At 53.0% G+C, this 22,423-nt stretch overlaps 1 protein-coding gene across 1 annotated transcript in view; it reads left to right on the forward strand.

The window, feature by feature from the left end:
- Positions 1-22,059, forward strand: part of LOC142259777 (tubulin alpha-3 chain-like) — a 72,618-nt gene extending 50,559 nt beyond the window's left edge. Inside the window, exons 4-5 of the mRNA XM_075331885.1 lie at positions 8,301-8,981; positions 21,685-22,059. Coding sequence (XP_075188000.1) covers positions 8,301-8,981; positions 21,685-21,981 — 978 coding nt within the window. The 3' untranslated portion in view covers positions 21,982-22,059. The remainder of the gene's footprint in view (positions 1-8,300; positions 8,982-21,684) is intronic.
- Positions 22,060-22,423: the final 364 nt, after the last annotated feature.

Here is a 22,423-nt window from a genome sequence, read left to right on the forward strand (position 1 = left end):
GCGGCCTAGTGCCGCTTCGTTCCCGCCCCCTCCCTGTCACTCAGGGAAGGGGACAGGCGCTGAGCAATCAGCAGCGCCGAGGGCTGGAGCCTTTTTACATGCTCCAGCCCTCTCACTGCACTCTGTCGGACGCCGGATTCCCGCTCTGCCTTGGGGGCACGCCCACGGCCCGCCCCTACTCACACGAGCTGGGGAAGAAGCCGGCAGCCATTACTGCAGAGCTCGGGGCACCAAGGCAGGACAGTGGCGTTCATACACCCGCTTATAGGCGGGCGGTAAGGGCACACATAGTGCTGACCACAATATATATGCAGCGTATACATGTGTTGTTTTTAACTACATAGGTCGCTATATGCCCGCTTGGGGAGCGACACATCAGCAGCAGGAAAGCAGGTGTGCTAAAGCACAGGCTTTCTAGGCTGCTTGTTTTGCACGACTGAGGGGTTCATTTGTGTTTATGCTGATATGCTATACATTGCACTGTACAGTCGCTAGTCTTAGCTATATTCTTCTGGAATGGCTAGACTACAGCAGCAGAAAACCAAGGGTGCTGGGGCACAGGTTTTTTTCTATGCTGCTTGTATTGCATGGGCTGCAGTGTGCATTGGTACTTGTGCTTGTATGCTATACATTGCACTGTATGGTCACTCTTCTGGGCTATATTCCCCTAGATGACCAGTCTACAGCAGCAGAAGAGCAGAGGTGCCAGGGCACAGGCTTCTATGCTGCTTGGATTGCATGTGCTGCAGTGTTCATTTGTACTTGTGCTTGTATGCTATACATTGCACTGTATGGTCACTCTTCTGGGCTATATTCCCCTAGATGACTAGTATACAGCAGCAGAAGAGCAGGGGTGCCAGGGCACAGGCTTCTATGCTGCTTGTATTGCTTGTGCTGCAGTGGTCATTTGTACTTTATGCCTGTATGCTATACATTGCACTGTACGGTCACCAATCTTGGCTATATACTTCTAGATAGCTAGTCGGCAGCGGCAAAAAAGCAACACAGTTTTCAGTGCTGTTTTTACTACATGGGATGCTGTTCATGACACCGTCCCATTGTGTGCATGCTCCCCTGTAGCACGTCGTCTGCCGGGGTCTCTAGCACTTCGTCTGCCGGGGCTCTACTAGTTGTGGCCAAAGAAACCTCCTGTCAACCCTGTCCATGGACAGGGACGGAGTAGTCATAATATAGAGACTTGCACCCATGGGCAATCTACTTGAACAAACGGCAGCTCTTCAGGGCTTTGATACTGACATCGCTCTCAATCCGGATACACCGGGTGGTAACGCCATACGGAATGATCCTATACCGTCCACCAATGGAAGGTTGGATCTTTCTCCCTCAGCTCCCCCAGTGGAGATAGGAGACGAACAGGAGAAGTTCCTTTTCAGTGTCTCACGCAGATATTGAGTATTTTTCTGGCCACGCTGACTTCAGAGAAGCAGTCCAGGAACACCACGCTTACCAGATAAGCGTCTTCTCCAAACGTTTTTAGGATACACGTTATCCCTTTTTTCCCCTGACGTGGTCAGCGCTGGACCCAGGGTCCAAAGGTGGATTCTCCAATCTCCAGGCTTGCATATAGAGCCATAGTTGCACTGGAGATGGGGCTTCACTTCAAGATGCCATTCACAGACAGATGGACTCTGGTTGAAATCTGTCTAGGAGGCTATCGGCGTGTCGGTTGCTCCGGCATCCACAGCCGTATTGGCAACCTAACCTTTTCTGCTGTTCTTGCGCAGCTGACCTTGAGCAGGGACATCTGTACCGCAGAGGCGTCCGTAACCCCGCAATGTCTGCACTGCGACTTACCCTGTTAATGCTGTCCTAAAAGTACAGTCGAGGTTTCGGTCCTTCCCAAGCTCCGGCAGGTCCCAATTGTCCTCGTGCAAAAGGGCTACAAAACCTCAGACGGGCTCAGATTCCGGCCGGGCTCAATCTCGCCCAAGGAAGGCAGTCGGAGGAACCGCTACCAAGGCGGTCTCCTCAGGACTCTCAGCTCTCTCTCTCTCTCTCCGCATCCGCGGTTGATGGCAGACTCCCCCGCCTTTGGCGACATTTAGCTGCCACAGGTCACAGACCGGTGGGTGACGGACATTGTGCTCACGTGCACAGGACAGTGTTCTGTTCTCGTCCTCCGACTCCATTCTTCAGAACGGCCCCACCTCTCCACCGAGCAGATGCCCTGCTGCAGGCGGTGGACGCTCTAAGAGCAGAAGGAGTGGTGATCCCTGTCCCCCCTCAGGAACGAGGGCGAGGGTTTGTACTCCAATCTCTTTGTGGCTCCAAAAATGGACGGTTCCTTCCGTCCTGTTCTGGTTCTGAAACTGCTCAACGAGCATGCGAACGCCAGGCGGTTCCGGATGGGATCCCTCCGATCCGTCATTGCCTCAATGTCTCGAGGAGACTTCCTTGCCTCAACAGACATCAAAGATGCCTATCTCCACGTGCCAATTGCTACGGAGCACCAACGTTTTCTACGTTTTGTGATAGGAGACGAACATCTTCTGTTCGTAGCTCTGCCATTCAGTCTGGCGACAGCCCCACGGGTGGGCACCAAGGTCATGGCAGCAGTGGTAGCAGTCTTGCACTCTCACGGACACCCGGTGATTCCGTACTTGGACGATCTACTCGTCAAAGCAACCTCCCTCGAGGCATGCCAACGCAGCCTGAATGTTACGCTGGAGACTCTCCAGACTTTCGGGTGGATCATCAATTTGGCAAGGTCAAATCTGTCTCCGACTCAATCACTAACGTATCTCGGCATGGAGTTTCATACTCTATCAGCCATAGTGAAGCTTCCGCTGAACCAGCAGCGTTCACTGCGGACAGAGGTGCAGTCTCTCCTTCAAGGCCAGTCGCACCCCTTAAGGCGCCTCATGCACTTCCTAAGGAAGATGGTGGCAGCCATCGAGGCAGTTCTCTTTGCGCAGTTTCATCTGCGCCAACGGCAATGGGACATTCTCCGCCAATGGGATGGGCAGTCAACCTCCCTGGACGGGAAGTCTCCCTTTCCCTGACGGCCGAGGACTCTCTGCAATAGTGGCTTATTCCCACCTCATTGCCATAGCCCCCATCCTGGGCAGTGGTCACGACAGATACGAGTCTGTCAGGGTGGGGAGCAGTTTGTCTCCGCCACATGGCTCAGCGGACGTGGACTCAGCAGGAGTCCACCCTTCAGTTCGATGTGCTGGAAATCGGGGCAGGGTATCTTACCCTATTAGCTTTCCAAAAGTGGCTAGAAGGGAGCAGATCCGAATCCAGTCGGACATCTCCACAGCGGTGGCATACATCAACCACCAAGGAGGGACACGCAGTCAGCAGCCTTCCAGGAAGTCCGGCGAATCCTCATGTGGGTGGAGGACACAGCATCCACCATATCCGCAGTTCACATCCCGGGCGTAGAAAACTGGGAAGCAGGCTTCCTCAGTCGCCAGGGCATGGACGCGGGGGAATGGTCCCTTCACCCGGACGTGTTTCAGGAAATCTGTTGCCGCTGGGGGGGGGGGCCGGACGTCGACCTAATGGCGTCTCGGCACACCAACAAGGTCCCGGCATTTATGGCACGATCGCGCGATCACAGAGCTCTGGCGGCAGACGCCTTAGTGCAAGATTGGTCGCAGTTCCGGCTCACATATGTGTTTCCACCTCTGGCACTCTTGCCCAGAGTACTGCGCAAAAATCAGATCCGATTGCAGCCGCGTCATACTCGTCGCACCAGACTGGCCGAGGAGATCGTGGTACCCGGATCTGTGGCATCTCACGGTCGGCCGACCGGGGTCACTACCAGACCGACCAGACTTACTGTCTCAAGGGCCGTTTTCTCCATCGGAATTCTGCGGCCCTGAACCTGACTGTGTGGCTTGTGTGTCCTGGATCCTAGCGTCTTCAGGATTATCCCAAGGGGTCGTTGCCACCATGAGACAGGCTAGGAAGCCCACGTCTGCTAAGATCTACCACAGAACGTGGAAGGTTTTCTTAATCTGGTGCTCTACTCAGGGAGTGTCTCCCTGGCCATTTGCATTGCCTATCTTTCTTTCCTTCCTACAATAGGAGTTAGAAAAGGGCTTGTCGCTAGACTCCCTCAAAGGGCAAGTCTCAGCACTATCCGTGTTTTTTCAGAAGCGTCTAGCACGTCTTTCTAAGGTGCGCACGTTCCCGCAGGGGGTTTGTCATATCGTACCCCCGTACAAGCGGCCGTTGGATCCATGGGATCTGAACAGGGTTCTAGTTGCTCTCCAGAAGCCGCCTTTCGAGCCTCTGAAGGAAGTTTCCTTTTCTCGCCTGTCACAGAAGGTGGCGTTTCTCGTTGCGATCACATCGCTTCGGCGAGTGTCTGAGCTGGCAGCTCTGTCATCCAAGGCTCCCTTCCTGGTGTTTCACCAGGACAAGGTAGTGCTGCGCATCATTCCGGAGTTTCTCCCTAAGGTAGTATCCTCGTTTCATCTTAATCAGGATATCTCCTTACCGTCCTTTTGCACTCATCCGGTTCACCGGTATGAGAATGATTTACGTTTGCTAGATCTGGTGAGAGCACTCAGAATCTACATTTCACGCACGGCGCCCGTACGCCGTTCCGATGCCCTTGTCGCTGGTACGCGCAAGAGGTTGCAGGCTTCTAAAGCCACCCTGGCTCGATGGATCAAAGAACCAATTCTGGAAGCCTACCGTTTTGCAGGGCTTCCGGTTCTTTCAGGGCTGAAAGCCCATTCAACCAGAGCCGTGAGTGCGTCCTGGGCGCTACGACACCAGGCTTCGGCTCAACAGGTGTGCCAGGCAGCTACCTGGTCGAGTCTGCACACTTTCACCAAACATTATCAGGTGCATACCTATGCTTCGGCGGATGCCAGCTTAGGTAGAAGAGTCCTGCAGGCGGCAGTGACATCCCCGTAGGGGAGGGCTGTTTTGCAGCTCTAACATGAGGTATCTCTTTACCCACCCAGGGACAGCTTTTGGACGTCCCAATCGTCTGGGTCTCCCAATAGAGCGCTGAAGAAGAAGGGAATTTTGTTACTTACCGTAAATTCCTTTTCTTCTAGCTCTTATTGGGAGACCCAGCACCCGCCCTGTTGTCCTTCGGGATTTCTTGGTTGTTTGCGGGTACACATGTTGTTCATGTTGAACGGTTTTTCAGTTCTCCGACGTTATTCGGAGTTAATTTGTTTAAACCAGTTATTGGCTTCCTCCTTCTTGCTTTGGCACTAAAACTGGAGAACCCGTGATACCACGGGGGGGTATAGCCAGAGGGGGAGGGGCCTTGCACTTTTTAGTGTAGTGCTTTGTGTGGCCTCCGGAGGGCAGTAGCTATACCCCAATCGTCTGGGTCTCCCAATAAGAGCTAGAAGAAAAGGAATTTACGGTAAGTAACAAAATTCCCTTCTTTTTGTGTACACATGTTGTTCATGTTGAATGGTTTCAGTTCTCCGATGTTCCTTCGGATTGAAGTTACTTTAAACCAGTTTGTAATTATATTTCCTCCTTCTTGCTTTTGCACCAAAACTGAGGAGCCCGTGGGAGCACGGGGGGTGTATAGGCAGAAGGGGAGGGGCTTTACACTTTTAGTGTAATACTTTGTGCGGCCTCCGGAGGCATAGCCTATACACCCAATTGTCTGGGTCTCCCAATTGGAGCTAGAAGAAAAGGAATTTACGGTAAGTAAACAAAATTCCCTTCTTTCCACCAGGTGGCGCTATAGGTGGCTTCATTGCGTAGCGCATGGCTACTTTACTATACCTAGACACCACTTCTATGCCTATAGCTGCCGCCGTTCTCAAGTTAATGGCGGTGGACAGGATATGGGTGGACACACTGTATATAGGTGCGGTGTATACAGGAGATGGGTGGACACACTGTATATAGTTGCGGTGTATACAGGAGATGGGTGGCCACACTGTATATAGGTGCGGTGTATACAGGAGATGGGTGGCCACACTGTATATAGGTGCGGTGTATACAGGAGATGGGTGGCCACACTGTATATAGGTGCGGTGTATACAGTAGATGGGTGGACACGCTGTATATAGGTTCGGTGTATACAGGAGATGGGTGGACACACTGTATATAGGTGCGGTGTATACAGGATATGGGTGGACACACTGTATATAGGTGCGGTGTATACAGGATATGGGTGGACACACTGTATATAGGTGCGGTGTATACAGGATATGGGTGGCCACACTGTATATAGGTGCGGTGTATACAGGAGATGGGTGGCCACACTGTATATAGGTGCGGTGTATACAGGAGATGGGTGGCCACACTGTATATAGGTGCGGTGTATACAGGAGATGGGTGGACACACTGTATATAGGTGCGGTGTATACAGGAGATGGGTGGACACACTGTATATAGGTGCGGTGTATACAGGAGATGGGTGGCCACACTGTATATAGGTGCGGTGTATACAGGAGATGGGTGGACACACTGTATATAGGTGCGGTGTATACAGGAGATGGGTGGACACACTGTATATAGGTGCGGTGTATACAGGAGATGGGTGGACACACTGTATATAGGTGTGGTGTATACAGGAGATGGGTGGCCACACTGTATATAGGTGCGGTGTATACAGGAGATGGGTGGACGCACTGTATATAGGTGCGGTGTATACAGGAGATGGGTGGATGCACTGTATATAGGTGCGGTGTATACAGGAGATGGGTGGACACACTGTATATAGGTGCGGTGTATACAGGAGATGGGTGGACACACTGTATATAGGTGCGGTGTATACAGGAGATGGGTGGACGCACTGTATATAGGTCCGGTGTATACAGGAGATGGGTGGACGCACTGTATATAGGTGCGGTGTATACAGGAGATGGGTGGACACACTGTATATAGGTGCGGTGTATACAGGAGATGGGTGGACACACTGTATATAGGTGCGGTGTATACAGGAGATGGGTGGACACACTGTATATAGGTGCGGTGTATACAGGAGATGGGTGGACACGCTGTATATAGGTGCGGTGTATACAGGAGATGGGTGGACACGCTGTATATAGGTGCGGTGTATACAGGAGATAGGTGGACACGCTGTATATAGGTGCGGTGTATACAGGAGATGGGTGGACACACTGTATATAGGTGCGGTGTATACAGGAGATAGGTGGACACACTGTATATAGGTGCGGTGTATACAGGATATGGGTGGACACACTGTATATAGGTGCGGTGTATACAGGAGATGGGTGGACACACTGTATATAGGTGCGGTGTATACAGGAGATGGGTGGACACGCTCTGTATAGGTGCGGTGTATACAGGAGATGGGTGGACACGCTGTATATAGGTGCGGTGTATACAGGAGATGGGTGGACACGCTCTGTATAGGTGCGGTGTATACAGGAGATGGGTGGACACACTGTATATAGGTGCGGTGTATACAGGAGATGGGTGGACACGCTCTGTATAGGTGCGGTGTATACAGGAGATGGGTGGACACACTGTATATAGGTGCGGTGTATACAGGAGATGGGTGGACACACTGTATATAGGTGCGGTGTATACAGGAGATGGGTGGACACGCTCTGTATAGGTGCGGTGTATACAGGAGATGGGTGGACACGCTGTATATAGGTGCGGTGTATACAGGAGATGGGTGGACACGCTGTATATAGGTGCGGTGTATACAGGATATGGGTGGACACACTGTATATAGGTGCGGTGTATACAGGAGATGGGTGGACACGCTCTGTATAGGTGCGGTGTATACAGGAGATGGGTGGACACACTGTATATAGGTGCGGTGTATACAGGAGATGGGTGGACACACTGTATATAGGTGTGGTGTATACAGGAGATGGGTGGGCACGCTCTGTATAGGTGCGGTGTATACAGGAGATGGGTGGACACGCTGTATATAGGTGCGGTGTATACAGGATATGGGTGGACACACTGTATATAGGTGCGGTGTATACAGGAGATGGGTGGACACGCTCTGTATAGGTGCGGTGTATACAGTAGATGGGTGGACACACTGTATATAGGTGCGGTGTATACAGGAGATGGGTGGACACACTGTATATAGGTGCGGTGTATACAGGAGATGGGTGGACACGCTCTGTATAGGTGCGGTGTATACAGGAGATGGGTGGACACGCTGTATATAGGTGCGGTGTATACAGGAGATGGGTGGACGCACTGTATGAAGCTGGTGTTACATGATCGCAGGGCTGTGATGGTGACTGAGGCTCCTCTATGGCCCCTATGATCAGCACTGATCTATACATAGAGGACATGGAAGGCTTTGGTTATGACCGTTATGTGTAATATGGCACTATCTTCTCTCGCAGGCTGACCAGTGCACCGGATTACAAGGTTTCCTCATTTTCCACAGCTTTGGAGGCGGCACAGGCTCAGGATTTGCATCTCTTCTGATGGAGAGACTCTCTATAGATTATGGCAAGAAGTCCAAGCTTGAGTTTGCAATCTACCCAGCACCGCAAGTGTCCACAGCAGTGGTGGAGCCATACAACTCCATACTGACCACACACACCACGCTGGAGCATTCAGATTGCGCCTTTATGGTGGACAATGAGGCCATTTATGATATTTGTCGCCGAAACTTGGACATTGAACGTCCAACATACACAAATCTCAACCGTCTCATTGGGCAGATCGTGTCGTCCATCACTGCCTCGCTGAGGTTTGATGGGGCTTTAAATGTTGATCTCACCGAATTTCAGACAAACCTGGTTCCATATCCACGTATCCATTTCCCGCTGGTCACGTACGCGCCTGTCATCTCTGCAGAGAAGGCCTACCACGAGCAGCTGTCCGTGGCTGAAATAACCAATGCCTGCTTTGAGCCTGCAAACCAGATGGTGAAGTGTGACCCCCGCCACGGCAAATACATGGCCTGCTGCATGTTATACAGGGGGGACGTGGTCCCCAAGGATGTCAACGCCGCCATCGCAACCATTAAGACAAAACGCACTATTCAGTTTGTAGACTGGTGCCCAACAGGATTCAAGGTTAGTATTAGAAACCCACCCACACCGGCCTAAATGGAAAGTGTCATTACCAGTGACGAGAATATTAGCACAGAATTAGATTGGTGGAAAAACCCATATAATAAAGTGAAGCCTATAGAAAAGATATACCATCACATGACTAGTGGGGTGCAGATTGTGAGATTGAAGCGGATCCTCACTAATTTTCCTACACATTGACATCTTAGCCCCTTCAGTCTCAGGATTGTGGGGGGTCCTAGAAGTATAACCCTACTGATAATAAAGTGATGGCATGTCCTTGCCAAGGAAAGGTCATCAATATACCAAGTCTGAAGACTCCATTAGGCCCTGTGCGCACACTGCGTTTTTACCCGCTTTTTCTTTGTCGCTCCATTGGGAGACCCAGACAATTGGGTGTATAGCTTCTGCCTCCGGAGGCCACACAAAGTATTACACTTTAAAAGTGTAACCCCTCCCCTCTGCCTATACACCCTCCCGTGCATCACGGGCTCCTCAGTTTTATGCTTTGTGTGGAAGGAGGCACACATCCACTCATGCATTCTCAGATTAGTTATATCGGTTGGAAGAAAAGAGGACCCCCACGGGGTCCCCGGCATGTTCCCTTCTCACCCCACTAAAGTCGGCGGTGCTGTTAAGGTTGAGGTACCCATTGCGGGTACAAAGGCCGGAGCCTCATGCCGTTTTCCTTCACCATCCCTTAGTGGCTCTGGGAGAAGTGGGATCCTAACCGGTCATCCATTCACTGGGACCGGGCTCCCTCCGCAGCCCCTGTGGGAATCTGCTGGACAGGAGTATATTCTTCCTCAGGGATCGGGCCCTGCATCTATAAGGTACTCTGTGTCCCCATGGGGACTGTGCATGGAGCGCCTTATTCCCGGACGCTGCAGCAGCTGCTGATTTCGGAAGACCGGCGGACTTCCGCGCCGACCGAGCCTGCTTGTCGGCCGCGGTCTTAAATTTAGTCCCCGGCTTCATCGCGGCCTAGTAGCTAAAATCCCGCCCCCGGGCTTGCCTGTCAGGGGTAAGGGCGGGACGGCTGGCCTGACGTCGGCTGTGAGGGCCGGAGCATCCTGTATGTTTCCTCCCCCCTCACTGATCACTGTGGGGACCCCAGATTCCCGCACTTTTCTAGCACCGCCCACGGCTCCACTCCTCCCCTGAGAGCTCCGGCAGCCATGTTTTTTGGCATTCTGCCGGTGGAGGATTATCAGAGAAGAGCTCTGCAGCTCTGGGAGACCTAAGGCAGGGAATCTGGAGGACACACACTCGCTTTTTAGCGGTCGGTAAGCCACACCGGTCACCCGGTGCTGGTCCCCCCCAGGGTGCCGGAATAGATACGTATTTATATACATATTTCTGTTCGGTCGGGCTGTATACCCCTTCCCATATACCCTCAGTGATCACTCTCCTAGGAGACAACAGCATGTCGTCCACAAGGAGCAAAGGTGCTAAGGCACAGGGTTTTTTTGCGACCTGTACCTCTTGTGCGGCTATGTTACCTGCAGGTTCCACCTACCCTCACTGTGAGCAATGCTCAACCCCTGTTTCGCTTGCTCAGCCGGAGCCTCGGTCACTAGTGGGCCCCTCGGCTCATGTAGACCCCCCTGCTCCCCCTGTCCAGGCGGCAGGGACAGAGTTTGCTGCGTTTGCTGAGAAACTCTCTGAGTCACTTTCGCAATCCATGGCTCAGTCTATGGACAAATGGTCTGCCAAGCTGCTAGAAGCTTTGCCGTCCAGACCGGTCCTTACACAGGCCCCGGTCCCCGTTAGCTCGTCGCCTCCAGGCCCCTCTCGGTCCGCGCCGCAGCGCGCTCCCAGGTTGGGCCCTAGGTCCCACGCGGAGGACTCCTGCCCGGATCTCAGTCCCAGACCGACTAAGTGGGCTCGCTGGGAATCTTCCCCGACTTCTTCACGCTGTTCGGGTTCCCAGCCCGAGGACTCTCTGGAGGACGAGGCGGACGTCGCAGCTCAGGGCTCTGAACCTGACGTTGCCCTCAATCTTGATACACCTGAAGGGGACGCCTTAGTTAATGATCTTATCTCGTCCATTAACCAGGTGTTAGATCTGTCTCCCCCGCCTCCACCTGTAGAGGAGTCGGCTTCTCAGCAGGAGAAACACCAGTTTCGGTTCCTCAAACGTACACGGAGTGCTTTTTTCGATCACTCTAACTTCAGAGATGCAGTCCAGAAGCCCAGAGCGGTTCCGGACAAGAGCTTTACTAAGCGCCTTACTGACACGCGTTACCCCTTCCCCTCTGACGTAGTTGGGTTGGGCTCAGTGTCCCAAGGTGGATCCTCCAGTCTCTAGATTGGCGGCTAGATCTGTAGTATCGGTGGCAGATGGCTCATCGCTGAAGGATGCCACTGACAGGCAGATAGAGCTCCTGATGAAATCCATCTATGAAGCCACGGGCGCGTCTTTTGCCCCGGCCTTTGCAGCCGTGTGGGCACTACAAGCTATCTCAGCTTGTCTGGCTGAGATTAATGCAGTCACACGTAATTCTGCTCCGCAGGTTGCGTCTCTGACTTCTCAAGCGACAGCTTTTTCTTCCTACGCCTAGCGGGCCAACGCACTTTTTCAGGCAGTGGCCACTCTGAAAACAGAGGGAGTTGTGATCCCGGTTCCCCCTCAGGAACATGGTCGCGGCTTTTACTCCAACTTGTTCGTGGTGCCAAAGAAGGACGGATCATTCCGCCCCGTTCTGGACCTCAAATTGCTCAACAGACATGTGAGGACCAGACGGTTTCGGATGGAATCTCTCCGCTCGGTCATCGCCTCGATGTCACAAGGAGACTTCCTAGCATCGATCGACATCAAGGATGCTTATCTCCATGTGCCGATCGCACCCGAACATCAACGCTTCTTGCGTTTCGCCATCGGGGACGAGCACCTTCAGTTCGTGGCATTGCCTTTCGGCCTGGCAACAGCCCCACGGGTGTTCACCAAAGTCATGGCATCCGTTGTAGCAGTCCTACACTCTCAGGGCCACTCGGTGATTCCCTACTTAGACGATCTCCTAGTCAGGGCAGCTTCTCGGGCGGCATGTCAACACAGCCTTACAGTCGCTCTGGCGACTCTCCAGCAGTTCGGGTGGATAATCAACTTCCCAAAATCCCAGTTGACACCGACTCAATCACTGACTTACCTCGGCATGGAGTTTCATACACAGTCAGCGGTAGTCAAGCTACCGCTGGACAAACAGCTGTCCCTGCAGGCAGGGATACAATCTCTTCTTCGGGGTCAGTCATACCCCTTGAGGCGCCTCATGCACTTCCTGGGGAAGATGGTGGCAGCGATGGAGGCAGTGCCGTTCGCGCAATTCCATCTGCGGCCACTCCAATGGGACATTCTCCGCAAATGGGACAGGAGGTCGACTTCCCTCGACAGGAACGTCTCTCTGTCCCTTGCAACCAAGACGTCTCTTCAGTGGTGGCTCCGTCCCAATTCTCTATAGCAAGGAAGATCCTTCCTACCCCCAACCTGGGCTGTGGTCACCACGGACGCGAGCCTTTCAGGGTGGGGAGCGGTTTTCCGCCACCACAGGGCTCAGGGAACCTGGACTCCGGTAAAGTCCTCCCTTCAGATCAATGTTCTGGAGATAAGGGCAGTGTATCTAGCCTTATTGGCCTTCCATCGGTGGCTGGAGGGCAGGCAGATCCGTATACAGTCGGACAACGCCACTGCCGTCGCATACATCAACCATCAGGGCGGCACGCGCAGTCGTCAAGCCTTCCAGGAAGTCAGGCGGATTCTGCAGTGGGTGGAGGCCACAGCCTCCACGATCTCCGCAGTGTACATCCCGGGCGTAGAAAACTGGGAAGCAGATTTTCTCAGTCGTCAGGGCATGGACGCGGGGGAATGGTCTCTTCACCCAGACGTGTTTCGAGAGATCTGTCGCCGCTGGGGAACGCCGGACGTTGATCTCATGGCGTCACGACACAACAACAAGGTCCCGGCCTTCATGGCACAGTCTCAGGATCACAGAGCTCTGGCGGCGGACGCATTAGTTCAGGATTGGTCGCAGTTTCGACTGCCTTATGTGTTTCCCCCTCTGGCGATGCTGCCCAGAGTGCTGCGCAAAGTCAGGTCCGACTGTCGTCGCGCCATTCTCGTCGCTCCAGATTGGCCGAGGCGATCGTGGTACCCGGATCTGTGGCATCTCACGGTGGGTCAACCGTGGGCGCTTCCAGACCGCCCAGACTTGCTGTCACAAGGGCCGTTTTTCCATCTGAATTCTGTGGCCCTCAACCTGACTGTGTGGCCATTGAGTCCTGGATCCTAGCGTCTTCAGGATTATCTCAAGATGTCATTGCCACTATGAGACAGGCCAGGAAACCAACGTCCGCCAAGATCTATCACAGGACGTGGAGGATCTTCTTATCCTGGTGCTCTGATAACGGTTTTCCTCCATGGCCGTTTGCCTTACCCACTTTTCTTTCATTCCTTCAATCCGGAATGGACAAGGGTTTGTCACTCGGCTCTCTCAAAGGACAAGTATCGGCGCTCTCCGTATTTTTTCAAAAGCGCCTGGCCAGGCTTCCGCAGGTACGCACGTTCCTGCAGGGAGTTTGCCACATAGTCCCACCATACAAGCGTCCGCTGGAACCCTGGGACCTTGACAGGGTGCTAACGGCTCTTCAGAAACCACCTTTCGAGCCGCTGCGGGATGTCTCTTTATCACGTCTTTCGCAGAAGGTGGCATTTCTAGTGGCAGTTACATCACTCCGAAGAGTGTCGGAGCTTGCAGCGCTGTCATGCAAAGCCCCCTTCCTGGTGTTTCACCAGGATAAGTTGGTTCTGCGTCCGGTCCCGGACTTTCTCCCTAAGGTGGTGTCCCCTTTTCATCTCAATCAGGATATCTCCTTGCCTTCATTTTGCCCTAATCCAATTCACAAATGTGAAAAGGATTTGCACTCTTTGGATCTAGTGAGAGCACTCCGGATCTACGTGTCTCGCACGGCGCCCCTGCGTCGTTCAGATGCGCTCTTTGTCCTTGTCGCTGGCCAGCGTAAAGGGTCGCAGGCTTCCAAGTCAACCTTGGCTCGGTGGATCAAGGAACCGATTCTTGAAGCCTACCGTTCTTCTGGGCTTCAGATTCCTTCAGGGCTGAAGGCCCATTCTACCAGAGCCGTGGGTGCGTCCTGGGCATTGCGGCACCAGGCTACGGCTCAGCAGGTGTGTCAGGCGGCTACCTGGTCGAGTCTGCACACTTTCACGAAACACTATCAGGTGCATGCCTATGCTTCGGCAGATGCCAGTCTAGGTAGGCGAGTCCTTCAGGCGGCGGTTGCCCACCTGTAAGAGGGGGTCGTTTTCAGCTCTTTCTATCGAGGTATTCTTTTACCCACCCAGGGACTGCTTTTGGACGTCCCAATTGTCTGGGTCTCCCAATGGAGCGACAAAGAAGAAGGGAATTTTGTTTACTTACTGTAAATTCCTTTTCTTCTAGCTCCTATTGGGAGACCCAGCACCCGCCCCTGTTCCCTTCGGGCTGTTTGTTCTTTTGTGTACACATGTTGTTCATGTTAAATTGTTCTTTTGGTTCATGGTTTTCAGTTCTCCGAACATCCTTCGGATTGAATTTACCCTATACCAATTCATAAGTCTTCTCCTTCCTGCTTTTGCACCAAAACTGAGGAGCCCGTGATGCACGGGAGGGTGTATAGGCAGAGGGGAGGGGTATCACTTTTTAAAGTGTAATACTTTGTGTGGCCTCCGGAGGCAGAAGCTATACACCCAATTGTCTGGGTCTCCCAATAGGAGCTAGAAGAAAAGGAATTTACGATAAGTAAACAAAATTTCTTTGTCGCTCCATTGGGAGACCCAGACAATTGGGTGTATAGCTACTGCCTCCGGAGGACACACAAAGTATTACACTTAAAATTGTAAAGCCCCTCCCCTCTGCTATACACCCTCCCGTGCATCACGGGCTCCTCAGTTTTTATGCTTTGTGCGAAGGAGGCACACATCCACGCATAGCTCCACAACTTAGTCAGCAGCAGCTGCTGACTATTTCGGATGGAAGAAAAGTGGGCTCATATAGGGCCCCCAGCATGCTCCCTTCTCACCCCACTCTGGTCGGCGGTGCTGTTAAGGTTGAGGTACCCATTGCGGGTACATAGGCAGGAGCCAACATGCTGTTTTCCTTCCCCATCCCTGCTAGGGCTCTGGGTGAAGTGGGATCCATGATCGGTCTCCAGACACTGGGACCGTGCTCCCTCCGCAGCCCCTGGGGAATCTGCTGGACAGGAGCTGGGTATCGTCAGGGACATGGCCCTGCTACTGTGAGGTACTCTGTGTCCCCTTGGGGACGGCGCATGGAGCGCTTGTGTCATACACGCTGCAGCACTGCTGGGCGTGTTAGTGCGCCGGGACTACCGCGCTGGCCGAGCTTGTTGCCGGCCGCGCTTATAACTATAGTCCCCGGCTCTGCGGCCTAGTACCGCATATTCCAAGGGCTCTGTGTCCCCGTTGGGACGGCGCATAAAGCACCTTGGGCCCAGACGCTGCAGCGCCTGCGGCGTGCGTATGGGTCCGGGACTACCGCGCCGACCGTGCACTGCCGGCCGGCCGCGATTTTAACTTTAGTCCCCGGCTTTTGCGGCCTAGTATGGGATTCTCCCGCCCCCAGACCTGCCAGTCAGGGAAAAGGGCGGGACGGTCGGTATGACGCCGACAGTGAGGGCTGTAGTACATTGAGCTGTCCTCCGCCCCCCTCACTACCCACGCTGGGGCACCAGATTCCCGCACTTTTTTGTGACTACGCCCACGCCTCCCTCCTCCTCAGAGAACGCCGTCAGCCATGTTTTTCAGCAACTTCTGGCTGCAGCTGAGGGAGACCCGGGGCAGAGAATCTGGTGGCTACAAGCCACATCCGCAGCCCCTGCCGGACAGGAGACGGAGTATCGTCAGGGACATGGCCCTGCATCTACAGGTACTCTGTGTCCCCGTTGGGACGGTGCATGAAGCACCTTGGCCTCAGACGCAGCTGCGACTGCGATGTGCATTTTTTGTCCGGGACTACCGCGCCGACCATGCCTGTTTGCCGGCCGCGGTTTTTACTTTAGTTCCCGGCTTTTGCGGCCTACTGTGTTAAACTCCCGCCCCTGAGCCTGCCAGTCAGGGAGAAGGGCGGGATGGTCGGTATGTTGCCGACAGTGAGGGCTGGAGCACACCTCGCTGTCCTCCGCCCCCCCCCCCCCCCCCCCCCAATCACTGATCACTATAGACCACCGGATTACCGCAGACAGAGCCCTGCATCATAACGTACTCTGTGTCCCCTGAGGGACAGTGCATGCATGTTTTACAAACGCCGCAGCGGTTGCTGACTGTTTGTGAGACTCGGACTACCGCACAGACCGCGCCATGTCTGCCGGCCGCGTTTTTAAATCCCGGCTCTTACGGCCTAGTGCCATATACTCCCGTTCTGGGGCCTGCCAGTCAGGGGTAACGACGGGACGGCCGACTGAACGTCGGCAGGGAGGGCTGGAGCATACGTTGGTATCCTCCTTCCCCCTCACTGAGCACTGGGGGGGCACCAGTTTTTCAGGTGTTGCCCCCCCCTTGGTGCCGCAGTATATATATATATATATATGTTTATTTATATGGTATATGATTACGGAGCTGGGGGCACTGGTTGAACTCCGCCGGCGTTACCTGTCCAGGCGGCAGGAACAGAGTTGCAGCCTTTGCTGAGAAACTCGGAGTCATTTTCACTATCCATGTCTCAGGCTATGGACAAATGGTCGGCTAAGAGACTAGGAGTTTGCAGTCCAGACCGGTCCCTTACACGGGCCCCGGGCACTGCGGGATCGCCCCAGGCCTCTATTGGTCTGCGACGAAGCGTGTTCCTGGGGTGGCCTCTAGTTATGACGTGGGGTACTCCAGCACGAACCGCAGTCCCAGTCCGGCTAAGCAGCCTTGCTTGGAATCTTCCCCGACTTCTTCAAGGGTCTCAGCTTGAGGACCCTCTAGAGGATGAGGCGGAGGTCGCAGCCCAGGACTCTGTCCGGACGTGGCTCTAAAGGCTTCACAGATTTGTACAGAAGCACACCTTCCCGGACAAGCGTTTTACTGAACGCCTTGTAACACACGTTGTCCCTTCCCCTCTGACGTTGTTAAGGTTTGGGCTCAGTGTCATAAGGTGCCCTCCAGTCTCTTGACTGGCGGCTAGATCAGTAGTAGCAGTGGCTGACGGGTCCACGCTCAAGAATGCCACGGACAGACAGATAGAACTCCTAATGAGATCCATCTATGAACCCATAGGCGCGTCCGTTGCCCCAGCCTTTGCAGGGGCGGGCACTCCAGGCTATCTCAGCTGCTCTGTCTCAGATTAATGCGGTCTGCTCCGCATTTAGCGTCTTGACGTCTCAGGCGGTGGTATTTTCAGCCTCCGCCGTGCACAGAGAACCTTTTCTGTATGGCGGTCCAGGTCAGGGGAGTGCTCCCCACGTGTCCAAGACCGATGTAGGAGACATTCTGTCTTACGGTCACAGGATAGAGCTCAGTTCTCGTCCTCCGACTCGTTGCTTCAGAGCATCTCCGTCCCCCGAGCGAGCCGATGCATTTCCAGGCGGTGAACACCAGATAGGACGGATCACTCCACCCCGTTCTGGACTTCACACTGCTCAACGGACAGAGAACCTAACGGTTCCGGATGGAATCTCTCCGCTTTGCCATCGCCTTTGATGGCCCAAGGAGGCTTCCTAGCATCAATCGACATCAGGGATGCTTATCCCCACGTGCCGATTGTACCAGGATTTCAGCGCTTCCTGCGCTTCGCCATAGGGGACGAACAACTTCAGTTCGTGGCACTAACTCTTGGCCTGGCGACAGCCCCACGGGCCTTCACCAAGGTCATGACAACGGTGGTAGCGGTCCTACACTCTCAGGGACACTCGGTGATCCTTTACTTAGACTATCTGCTGGTCAAGGCTCCCTCTCGGGTGGCATGCCAACACAGCCCGAACATTGCTCTAGAGACTCTCCAGAGATTCGGGTGGATCATCAATTTCCCAAAGTCAAGATTGACACCGGCCCAATCACTGACATATCTCAGCATGGAGTTTCATACTCTCTCAGCGATAGTGCAGCTTCAACTGGACATACAGCGTTCACTACAGACAAGGGTGCAATCGCTCCTTCGAGCCCAGTCACACCCTTTGAGGCGCCTCATACACTTCCTAGAGAAGTTGGTGGCAGCTATGGAGGCAGCTCAGTTTGCGCAGATTCATCTGCGCCCACTTCAAGGGGACTTTCTCCGCAAATGGGACAGCAAATCGACGTCCCTCGACAGGAACGTTGCTCCTTCTCGGGCAGCCAAGGCATCCCTTCAGTGGTGGCTTCTTCTCACGTCTTATCGAAGGAAAAATCCTTCCTGCCCCCATCCTGGGCTGTGGTCACGGCTGACGCGAGTCTGTCAGGGAGTCTTCCCCCGCCACAGGGCTCAGGGTACATGGACTCAACAGAGTCCTCCCTCCAGATCAATGTTCTGGAGATAAGGGCAGTGTATCTAGCCCTAAAAGCGTTCCAGCCGTGGCTGGAAGGCAGGCAGATCCGAATTCAGTCGGACAACGCCACGGCGGTGGCATACATCAACCACCAAGGCGGCACAAGCAGTCGGCAAGCCTTCCAGGAAGTCCGGCGGATTCTGCTGTGGATGGAAGCCACAGCCTCCACCATCTCCGCAGTTCACATCCCGGGCGTAGAGAACTGGGAAGCAGTCTTTCTCAGTCGCCGGGCATGGACGCAGGGGAATGGTCTCTTCACCCGGACGGGTTTCAAGAGATTTGTTGCCGCTGGGTGAAGCCGAACGTCGACCTATTGGCGTCCCGGCACAACAACAAGGTCCCGGCATTCAGGGCACGTTCTCAAGACCAGATTGGTCGCAGTTTCCACTGCCTTATGTATTCCTCCTCTGGCGATGCTGCCCAGAGTGTTAAGCAAGATCAGATCCGACTGCCGCCGTGCCATCCTCGTCGCTCCAGACTGGCCGAGGAGGTCGTGGTACCCGGATCTGTGGCTTCTCACGGTAGGCCAACCGTGGACACTACCAGGCCGGCCAGACTTACTATCTCAAGGGCCGTTTTTCTATCTGAACTCTGCGGCCCTCAACCTGACTGCGTAGCCTTTGAGTCCTGGATCCTAGCGTCTTCAGGGTTATCTCAAGAGGTCATTACCACTATGAGACAGGCCAGGAAACCAACGTCCGCCAAGATCTACCACAGGACGTGGAAGATCTTCTTATCCTGATGTTCTGATCAGGATGTTACTCTGGCCATTCGCCTTGCCCATTTTTCTATCCTTCCTTCAATCCGGAATGGAATAGGGGTGGTCTCTCGATTCCCTTAAGGGACGAATTTCGGCGCTTCTGTGTTTTTTTCAAAAGCGTCTAGCCAGGCTTCCTCAGGCACGCACGTCCCTGCAGGGGGTTTGCCACATAGTCCCTCCTTCCAAGAGTCGGCTAGAACCCTGGGATCGGAACGGGGTCATATCGGCTCTTCAGGAATCACCCTTCGAGCCAATGAGGGATATTTCTCTTTCATGCTTTTCGCAGAAGGTGGTCTTCCTAGTGGCAGTCACGTCACTCCGCAGAGTGTCTGAAATAGCAGCACTGTCATGCAAAGCCCCACTTCCTGGTGTTTCACCAGGACAAGGTGGTTCTGCGTCCGGTTCCGGAATTTCTCCCGAAGGTGGTATCCTCTTTTCATCTCAATCAGGATATCTTCTTACCTTCTTTTTTGTCCTCATCCAGTTCACCGATGTGAAAAGGATTTGCACTTGTTAGGTCTGGTGAGAGCACTCAGACTACATTTCTCGTACGGCGCCCCTGCGCCGCTCGGATGCGCTCTTTGTCCTTGTCGCTGGCCAGCGTAAAGGGTCGCAGGCTTCCAAGTCAACTTGGCTCAGTGGATCAAGGAACCAATTCTTGCAGCCTACCGTTCTACTGGGCTTCCGGTCCCTTCAGGGCTGGAGGCCCATTCTGCCAGAGCCGTGGGTGAGTCCTGGGCATTGCTGCACCAGGCTACGGCTCAGCAGGTGTGTCAGGCGACTACCTGGTCGTGTCTGCACACTTTCACGAAGCACTATCTAGTGCATACCTACGCTTCGGCAGATGCCAGCTTAGGTAGGCGAGTCCTTCAGGCGGCGGTTGTCCACCTGTAGGACGGAGCCGTTTTACGGCCCTTTTACCGAGGTATTCTTTTACCCACCCAGGGACTGCTTTTGGACGTCCCAATTGTCTGGGTCTCCCAATGGAGCGACAAAGAAGAAGGGAATTTTGTTTACTTACCGTAAATTCCTTTTCTTCTAGCTCCAATTGGGAGACCCAGCACCCGCCCCTGTTCCCTTCGGGCTGTTGTTCTTGGTTATGGTTTCAGTTCTCCGAACATCCTTCGGATTGAATTTACCTTAGACCAATTTATAAGTTTCCTCCTTCCTGCTTTTGCACCAAAACTGAGGAGCCCGTGATGCACGGGAGGGTGTATAGCAGAGGGGAGGGGCTTTACAATTTTAAGTGTAATACTTTGTGTGGCCTCCGGAGGCAGAAGCTATACACCCAATTGTCTGGGTCTCCCAATTGGAGCTAGAAGAAAAGGAATTTACGATAAGTAAACAAAATTCCCTTCTTTTTGTGCGTTTTTGCTGCAGAAATTTCTTGAGAAAATGGTTGTGCCTTTCTGCAGACATTCCCCAGCAAAACCTATGGGAAAAAAAAAAATAGCTGTGCGCACACTGCGTTTTTTCTTAAGAAAATCTACCGAAATAATTTTCTTAAGAAAAAGAATGAGCAGTCACTTCTTTTCTGCAGGTAGCTGCGTTATTCACTCCATTGACTGCAATGTAATCATGAAATAGCGCAGGAATAGCGCAGGTAGCAAATCATGTGCGTTTCATTGCGTTTTCCTGCGTTATTCCCGCGTTGTTTCACGTTTTTCGGGACATAGTGTACATCACTGCCCTGTGTTTTGCAAGGACGTGATGTGACTAGAAGAGGAAGAGGAAGTTCCTCCATTTTCAGTGGTGTAGGAAGTATACATATATAATGCACAGACACATAGAAATCCAATGTACATATTAAAAAAAAAAGCGTGTGCTCCGCCGTATTTTTACCGTCCAGCCGGGTAAGCACACAGCGGCGGCCCGATATTCTCAGGCTGGGGAGGGCGAGGGCCAGGGTAAATATCAGTTAAAAGCAAAGCACTTTTTGCTTGGTTACCCGATATTTATCTTGGTTACAGCATACACCGCTCAGCGCTGGCTCCCTGCACACGTAACCAGTGTAAATATCGGGTAACTAACCAAAGCGCATTGGTTAGTAACCCTATGTGTATCCTGGTTACGGGTGCAGGGAGCCAGAGAGCGCATGCGCACGAAATCCTACGGATCAAACCGTTACATGCTGCGTTGCTCCCGCCCGGCGGTCAGTCAAAAAACAACTGACCGTCACGCAGCGGATGCAACGCAGCATCATCAGTCACAATCTGTCGTTAATAGAAGTCTATGGGGAAAAACTGGATTCCTGCAAAATATTTTGCAGGATACCGTAATTCCTCAAGGCGATGGATTGTGACTGAAGCAAAACAACGGAAGTGTGAACTTAGCCTAAATGAATGAAGAATCAGCCAAATGGGAGTTGGGAGTCTCCTTACGCTGCATAGAAGCCGGCTGTCAGAGCTTACCGCTTATTACCTCTCCCCTCAGGTCGGAATCAACTACCAGCCCCCAACAGTGGTGCCCGGGGGAGACCTGGCCAAAGTGCAGCGCGCTGTGTGCATGCTGAGCAACACTACGGCCATCGCAGAGGCCTGGGCCCGGCTGGACCACAAGTTCGATCTGATGTACGCCAAGCGAGCCTTCGTGCACTGGTACGTGGGAGAGGGAATGGAGGAAGGAGAATTCTCCGAGGCCCGAGAAGATCTGGCCGCGCTGGAAAAGGACTACGAAGAAGTGGGAATAGACTCTGTAGACGAGGAGGCTGAAGAGGGAGAGGAGTACTGAGGAAGGAGCAGCCGATGGGATAGGAGAGGTATTAGTGGTTATTAGCAGTTATTAGTGGTTATTAGCAGTTATTAGTGGTTATTAGCAGTTATTAGTGGTTATTAGCAGTTATTAGGGGTTATTAGCAGTTATTAGTGGTTATTAGCAGGTATTAGTGGTTATTAGCAGTTATTAGTGGTTATTAGCAGGTATTAGTGGTTATTAGCAGTTATTAGGGGTTATTAGCAGTTATTAGGGGTTATTAGCAGTTATTAGGGGTTATTAGCAGTTATTAGTGGTTATTAGCAGTTATTAGTGGTTATTAGCAGTTATTAGGGGTTATTAGCAGTTATTAGGGGTTATTAGCAGTTATTAGTGGTTATTAGCAGTTATTAGTGGTTATTCTGTTACTTGTTCTCTGTAGGTTACAGTTTACACTCATTAAAATAAGTTACATTGAAGA

This window comes from Anomaloglossus baeobatrachus (assembly GCF_048569485.1).
Source record: "Anomaloglossus baeobatrachus isolate aAnoBae1 chromosome 9 unlocalized genomic scaffold, aAnoBae1.hap1 SUPER_9_unloc_4, whole genome shotgun sequence".
NCBI lineage: Eukaryota > Metazoa > Chordata > Amphibia > Anura > Aromobatidae > Anomaloglossus > Anomaloglossus baeobatrachus.